The sequence below is a fragment of the Thunnus albacares genome, chromosome 21 (genome assembly GCF_914725855.1).
Source record: "Thunnus albacares chromosome 21, fThuAlb1.1, whole genome shotgun sequence".
In the NCBI taxonomy this organism is placed as follows: domain Eukaryota; kingdom Metazoa; phylum Chordata; class Actinopteri; order Scombriformes; family Scombridae; genus Thunnus; species Thunnus albacares.
Window position 1 is genome coordinate 668,605 of NC_058126.1, and position 8,302 is coordinate 676,906.

The following is an 8,302-nucleotide window of genomic DNA, read 5'->3' on the forward strand; positions in this document are numbered from 1 at the left end:
CAGCAGGAATTGATCTTGTTGGGTTTAGCAGTTTGTCAATAATGGAGAATAGAAATTGAGCATTGTTTTGGTTATCATGTATTATTTGAGAAAGATATAAATGCATGAAGAGCTCGTCCTTCTTTCTCATGTCTCCACACAAGCAATGGATATCTTCAGTTATCTAAGCAGGCAGGCAGACAACTCTCACACATAGCCATGGTCAAACAGCTGACCACCAGGCTAAAGACAAGCCTAGCTAAGCTAGCAGCAATAGGTCCCCTAGTTCAGTGGTGCATAAACTGCAGAAAGGTTGGTCCTTGTCAAAACACTAGCACTGTTGCCTCACAGCAAGAAGATCCTGGGTTTGAACCCCGGCCCCAGGTCCTTTCTGCGTGGAGTTTGTATGCTCTCCCCATGTTTGCGTGGGTTTGCGCCGGGTGCTCCGGTTTCCTCCCATCATCAAAGACAGGTATGTTAGGGTTAATATTCCTCTCAGTGCCCCTGATGAAGGCACTGGCAAAAAACAAAAGGTTCACCGGTCCAAGTGATGACCCTGCAGAAACAAAGCTGAAGTCTGTTCGGGAACAGTTTATTGCCGGAGTGTCTGAACCTAATCTACGCAAGCTGCTGGATAAACTCCTGCAGCGTGGGGTCATAAATAATGATGAAATGGAGTTTGCCAGAACACTGAACAGAGCAGAGAAAACACGACAGGTTATCGACATGGTGCGAAGGAAAGGAACAGAAGCCAGTTCAGCTCTGATCGCTGCTCTCTGTGAGGTGGATCCATGTCTTTCATCAGAGCTGGAGTCAGGTACAGTAGCAGAAAGTCTCCCACCAACATCTTCAGTTCTCAGGTGTTTCTCTATTGTTAAACAACATTTTGTAAGAATCTTAAAACTCACAACATTGTGCTGCACCAGATCAAGTTTCATAGCCTGAACTTTTGGTGAGTTTGAATCAATATGAAACATAAATGATCTTATTAACGCTGGTATTTAAATAATAGCACAGACAAATAAAGTCTGTTTTCACCCCCTAATTAACTCCAGTTGCTTCTTCTGTGCTCAAAAAATGTTTATTCTGCTGCATAATTTAACAAAAAAAAAGTTTCATTCGAGGTCGACCCTGTGCTCTGTTCTGTAAATTAATCACATAAGACTGAAAATGTATCCTGTTTGAGTCATTGAATACTGAAACATGTGCGGCTATAAGATCACTGAAGACATAAAAAATAACAAGAAAAAATGTAGTTAAAACGTCTGAAGGTCTGAACGCAGCCTTAAAAAGTTTTATATCCATGTTTGTCAGCAGCCCAGTCGCCAGAATAAAATGTCGGCATTGTATGTTTCTGCAGACCACAGATACGTTGAATCTCTACGTTTCAATATGTATCATATCAGCATTTCTACAATATGTATCACAGGGAAACTGACTTAGTTTAGATGACATCTATATGAGCTGACTTCCTCATGTGGAGGAGGCGGATTGGAGGGTGGATGGATAGATAGTAAGTTCATGATCCTCAGCGACCGTTACTATGGTGAAGACGTCAGCTAAAGCTGTGACATAACAGACATAACATATATTCAGTATAACATTATATTATACTGCAGACCGGCAGTATAATATAATGACTAAACAACTTGATTTCTCAGAGTCAAAGGTGCTGAATTAAAGGACACTTTTGTGTTTTTGTGTTGAGAAATATCGAGGATGTCATTCAAATCTGCAGTGAGTTACTTCCTGGTAGCGGGTCATCCGGTCCGCCAACAGGACTAAGAAATAAAAACAAAGATAAGTAATGTTGAATAATGTAGTGGTTACAGTTTAAAAATGAATTACAAATGAGGAAAAAAAAAAAACAATACAGCTTCCGTGCTCCCAAGTCCTGAATGACAGAAAAAAATGTTCAGGCACAAAGACAACTTCCAATAGAAATACATTAGTTTGAAAGTCGTGGTGAGTGTCACGAAAAAAAATGGAAAATTGGTGTCATTGTACATGAATCGATAGATTAAATTTTGTGACTATTCCACAAATGACCATGAGACTGAACTCCTATATAGTGGGAGATTGTTGTTTTAACACCTCAGTTTTTGTCCAGATTAAACAAACGAGATATCAAGTGTTAATCAATGAGCATTGGAGGTGATAGTAGGAGGATGTTGTTACTTTTGGACAGAGCCATTTTTTTCTGTTTTATATCATTGTGAACTCAATATTTATGAGTTTTGGTCTGTTGATCAGACAGAACTTTGAAACTGGAAGACATCGCCTTGCACTCTGGGGAAATATAATAGAGATTTTTAGAATTTTCTGGTATTTTCTTCTGCTTTGTTCTGATCTATTTTGACTTTTGGGAAAGATGATGTGTTGCTTCACTGCAAGAAGGTCTGCAGTTTGATTCTCAGTCATTTCTGTGTTGAGTTTGGATTTTATCCTTGTGTTCAAATGTCCAAAGTCATGGAATGATGAATTAAAATGTTGCTGTGTTGACAGTTTGTGCAAAACAAGACAGTTTGCTTCACTGCAATGATTGAAATAATACAGTAAAAACACTTAATGGACACTTTGTAAATCAAATGTAACTTTGGTTTTGGGGTGAATTTTTTTGTTCAAACGTGGTCTCGACTGAAAAATGTCTGAAACTTTGTCTGAAACTTTTTACAGTATTTCTTTGCAATCTTGACTTTACTGGAGGGTTTTCCAGTAGAGACTAACAGGAGACATGTAGCGAAAGTCTCTGTCCAGCCTTAAATTGTGACTTTGTGTTGCAGCTTTCTGTATGAGTCTAACCCACTGGACCACAAGGATGTCCAGAAGTGAGTTTAACATCTGCTGTGTGTCTGCTTCTCAGGTCCGTCCACATCCAACAGAACCCTCAATGTGTCTGAGGACAACAGAGAGGATCAGCTGGATCCATGTGTTATTGATCAGACTCAGGTTCCTCCAGAGGTTAATACTCCTTACATCTAAACTCTCCTCGTTTCCTCTCCTCTCACTCGCTGCTCCTTCCTCCTCCATCAGAAACTCCTCATAATTCATTTCTGCCTCCTCATCTGTGAAACCACCAGCTGCTGTCCAACGTAGTCCTGCAGGATCTTTCACTGAAGAATGTAAAGTTAAAGAGCAACTGATCATTTAATCGTGAACAACTAGTGATAATCAGGTGATGAATAAACAGTACAGAGTGCAGGTGGAGTAGAAACTGAAGCAGTGAGGTTCATGTCCTGGTGGTCAGTTTCTGTAACTAATGTTGTCACTTTCTACATTTTAGGACTTCAGACCCGAAGTGCTGACTGAGTCTGCAAACATTTCATACAGGTAACCAAAACATAAGATGCAGAATATTTCATCCTTGAACATTGTCACCTCCTTTCAGTGATGAAACTTTGCTTCTAACACTTTTCATAAAGACCTGGATGACCTGCAATTTTCTGCAACTAAACTCAGATAAAACTGAAGTTATTGTGTTTGGCCCTAAACACCCTAGAAACACATTATCTAATGATAAAGCTACTCTGGATGGCATTACCCTGGCCTCCAGCACCACCGTAAGGAATCTGGGAGTTATCTTTGATCAGGATATGTCCTTTAACTCCCACATAAATCAAATCTCAAGGACTGCCTTTTTTCACTTACGTAATATCACAAAAATCAGGCACATCCTGTCCCTAAAAGATGCAGAAAAACTAGTTCACGCATTTGTTACTTCTAGGCTGGATTATTGCAATTCCTTATTATCAGGCTGCCCTAACAAGTCTCTAAAGACTCTCCAGCTGGTCCAGAATGCAGCTGCACGTGTTCTGACTAAAACTAGAAAAAGAGATCACATTTCTCCCATTTTAGCTTCACTACATTGGCTTCCTGTAAAATCTAGAATAGAATTTAAAATCCTTCTCCTAACTTACAAAGCCCTTAATGGTCAGGCACCATCATATCTTGAAGAGCTCATATTACCATATTATCCCACTAGAACACTGTGCTCCCAGTATGCAGCTTACTGGTGGTTCCTACAGTCTTTAAAAGTAGAATGGGAGGCAGAGCCTTCAGCTATCAGGCTCCTCTTCTATGGAACCATCTAGTAGGCTTAAAACTTTGTCAAGTTGCTGCTCATGGGGGAATTGTTGGGTCTCTGTAAATTAAAGAGCACGATCTAGACCTGCTCTGTGTGAAAAGTGCCCTGAGATGACTTTTGTTGTGAGTTGGCGCTATATAAATAAAATTGAATTGAATTGAATTGAACTGAATTCATGCTCCTGCAGCTGCTGCTTCACTCACATCTTGTCCAGCAGATCAGTTTGCTCTCCAGCTTTTTAAGCACTGCAGCAGTCACAGCACATTTTGTTCAGCAAATTCATTCTTTAGTTTTTATTCATTCAAACCAGGAAAAAGGCTGAATGAGCTTGTGTTTGTGTTGTTTAATCAGCTCCTCTGTGTCCTACAGGTTCAATTGTCCTGGTCCAGGTGTGTTCCGGTGTACTTTGACTGGACTGGTGTTTGTTATGACTCAGGAGGCGGAGCTGCGGTACAGGACTGTCCAATGGGATGAAAGTCACCTACAACAAGTTGACAAGATGGCTGCAGGACCGCTGTTCAACATCCAGAGTCCTGACGGTGCTGTCAGTCAGCTCCAGCTGCCACACTGTGAAACCATGGATGGTAAGCTGATTATTGTGCTTTGTGAGTTTTATTAAAACAACGATAAGACTCCTGTTAGTGCACCGACACTAACAGACTTCCCGCCCACCAACACTGACAGTCATGTTGGATGATTTGACCGACCTGGGAAACTGTTTAATTCTTCACTCACCAGACTGAGTGTCCTAGAAATCAAATAAAATGAGCACTAACATTATAATGAGATTGTTGTTAATAAAATAAATTTGTGTTTTCACAGCTCCGCTCCCTGAAGGTCTGCTGTCTGTCGCCCACATCGCTGATGATGGAATGAGCATCCTGGAGCCGCTGGAGATTACAGACACTCATGTGGTTGTGAACGTCCCTCATCTCTCTGCCTTTGGCCTGCTCTGGAAGCTCGTTAGGTTTCTGAAAATCCCAATAGAAATTAGAGGCCAGGTTCTGCTGTTCCTCCGACCTCTGGACAAACATCTTCAAAAACTCAATGTATTTCTGCTGCCAGGCAACGTTGATCTGGACAAGGTAAAACTATCTGTCATACAGTATGTGCTTACCATCAACCTGAACTCTTGTTTTAAACCACAGCTGTTTCCACAACAGGCTGAACAGTCAGCTACACCTCACTCCTCTATACCTGTTACCAAACCTTATCAAGCTGTAGTAAGAATAATTCAGAATAATAATAATCTGAACTGGAAATCTTCAGATTGCTCTTTCGTTTTTAATTTTTTTCTGGGTTTTCTCTGGAGTACATTATTGTCTGTCACAGTGTCACTCGTGATACCAGCACCAGCTGGTGTGAATATTGAATAGTGGACTAGATTAATATAAATTAAATATCTAGGTATTCCATATGGCAGCGTGTTGCTGCCACCATGACAAAATAAATATTTGCTCAGTTTTGTTATAAACTTTTATTGTTTTAACAAGATATTTTTCATGTTATTCTGAGATATTTTCTTAGAATAATATTTTACAAGAAACTTAAATAATCAACATATAACTTTATCTATATTTTAAACAAAGAACTGCTTCTACAGGATCTCCTGGACAGATAAAAAGGGAAATCCTTTACAAACATTACAGTGATGGAGGCTTGTTTACTTCCACCTACAACTCGTCTAGATTCATCTATAGATGTCCAGCATGTACAAGAACAGAATATGAATAATGCAGAGAAGTCACTGTCTATCTGAGAATAAACACCATAATAAAAATGTTTTATCACTGAAGGTTAAAGCCAAACAAAAGGCTGACCACATTGAGATCTCTTCCAACTGTCGTCTCATCACTAATCGAAGTTACAGTGTTCACTGTAAAGAGGCCTCCAGGATACAGCCTGAGGTGAGTCAGTTCTAAAACACTTCTAATTGTTACAATCTTAATTATTATATTTACAATTTTGGAACATAGATTCACAATCAGAGTACTAGATACAATTTTTACAACAGGGATGAAAATGACACTTTGTTACTGGTTTCAGCATAAAGAATTTCATCCAGTGGATGGGCGAAATTTCCACCCAACATTTGAAGTTTTCCTCCCCATAAACCAAGAGGAAGTGACTTTGATGGTCAAAGACAAAAAGGGAAGACCAGTGTGGGAACGAGTTGTGAATCTGAATCTAACAGGTAAATCTTTCACTCTGCTGCAGCAGAACTTCACCTCATGTCAGAGTTTAGACCTCAGTTACAATCTACAATCCACAAGACATTATTGCTCTAATAATGAATCAAAGATTTGTGATGCAGCCTTCAGACAATGTTACAGAATTCTGAGAGGTTGTATTTAAGAAAGAAAAAAGATGTATTTTAGATAAATCTGGATGAAAAATATTTGGTCTGCTGACTAATGGAAAATATTTTTAACCAATTTCCTTTCTGAATAAAAACAAAGATGGCAGCCTGTTAGGTACCTGGATAGGAAACTGAGTTGAAATTTGGGAAAATGGTTAATTCAGTGGATTAAATATTTTTATCTATATGGTTAGAAGAGTGTTTATAGGATTCTTGAAATACATCTCTCCATATAAAGCAAGGAATCTCTGTATGTTTGCTGGGGATATAAAAAGTATCTCATAAACAACATTGCTTCTACATTGATTTGCTTCTTCTTCTGCCCGTGAAGTCAAGAAGTGGAAATATGGACAGTTTATGGGACACACACTGTAATCTTTAGGTATTGAGAAACCAGCCTGTTCTGAACAGGCACTGCACTAGTGCTCAGTAATGTTGAAAATGACACCTGAACTTTGCACACCGGCACATAAACCACACACACACACACACACACACACACACACACACACACACACACACACATACACATACACACACACACACACACGCACACACACACACACACACACACATACACACATACACACACACACATACATACACACACCAACACATACACACACACACGCACACACACACACACACACACACATACACACATACACACACATACACACATACACACACCAACACATACACACACACACACACACACACACACACACACACACACACACACACACACACACACATACACATACACACACACACACACACGCACACACACACACACACACACACATACACACATACACACACACACATACATACACACACCAACACATACACACACACACACACGCACACATACACACACACACACACATACACACATACACACACACACATACATACACACACCAACACATACACACACACACGCACACACACACACAGGGGGGAGGTGTCTGGGTTGAGAATGATCACTCAACTTGAGCTGAATTCTCTTCCTCCTGCTCCTCACAACATCTTTTTGTGACAAAGTTAAGCAAACTGCTTTGCTTCACCAGGGTTTTTATCTTAACTTGCATTAAAGGCAGCTAACTAGCGGACAGTAGGCTTCTGTTCCTCTGTGCAGCAGCACAGACTGTAGACTGAGTGAAAGAGGAGGAGCTGCTCACAATCTGGCATTTGTGGAATGCACTGCCACTCAAAAAATCTGACCTATCAACATCATCATATGGTAAACAAGGGGCAAAAAACAAGAATTGTTTTATTGGTCATGTTGTCACATTTGAAATAGTACTCAATGACTGCTGTTCACTGGATGATCCAGCAAAAAAGGAAGCCTTCGGATTGGCACCCACAGCTCTGTGTCAGCCTACAAAATGTTGTGGTGTTCAGTAATGAAAATAATTCTGATTTGTAGCTCTAAATCAGAGCTCCTGCTGCTGCTCTGTGGGTGCAGCATTTTATTTTGGTCCTGTTCTTGTCACCTCTATGAGCTCTCAGCTGGTTATTGAACACAGGTACTTCTTCATCTTCCAGGTCCTGGTCCGGCAGAGACTCCGAGTGACCCTGCAGAAACAAAGCTGATGTCTGTTCGGGAACAGTTTATTGCCAGAGTGTCTGAAGCTAATCTAAACAAGCTGCTGGATAAACTCCTGCAGCGTGGGGTCATAAATAATGGTGAAATGGAGTTTGCCGGAACACCGACCAGAGCAGATAAAGCACGACAGGTGATCGACATGGTGCTGGGAAAAGGAAGAGACGCCAGTTCAGTTCTGATTGCTGCTCTCCGTGAGGTGGATAAATTTCTTTCAACAGAGCTGAACTTACAGTAGCAGAAAGTCTCCCTCCAACATCTTCAGTTCTCA

General features: G+C 40.4%; 1 protein-coding gene across 1 annotated transcript; it reads left to right on the plus strand.

Annotated features, from left to right (window-relative positions):
- Positions 1–317: 317 nt before the first annotated feature.
- LOC122972555 lies at positions 318–8,269 on the plus strand. The gene is made up of 7 exons (XM_044339740.1): positions 318–796; positions 2,843–2,940; positions 3,263–3,309; positions 4,433–4,647; positions 4,886–5,148; positions 5,860–5,970; positions 7,955–8,269. The coding sequence occupies exons 1-7, from the start codon at positions 397–399 to the stop codon at positions 8,267–8,269; spliced, it is 1,449 nt and encodes a 482-aa protein (XP_044195675.1). The 5' UTR covers positions 318–396.
- Positions 8,270–8,302: the final 33 nt, after the last annotated feature.

Excerpts from the sequence above, each read along its gene's own strand:
- LOC122972555 (XM_044339740.1), top strand. The coding sequence starts at position 397 with ATGTTTGCGTGGGTTTGCGCCGGGTGCTCCGGTTTCCTCCCATCATCA. Across the intron at positions 5,149-5,859 it reads GCAACGTTGATCTGGACAAG|GTTAAAGCCAAACAAAAGGC; the intron begins GTAAAACTATCT and ends TTATCACTGAAG. Across the intron at positions 5,971-7,954 it reads CCTCCAGGATACAGCCTGAG|GTACTTCTTCATCTTCCAGG; the intron begins GTGAGTCAGTTC and ends TATTGAACACAG.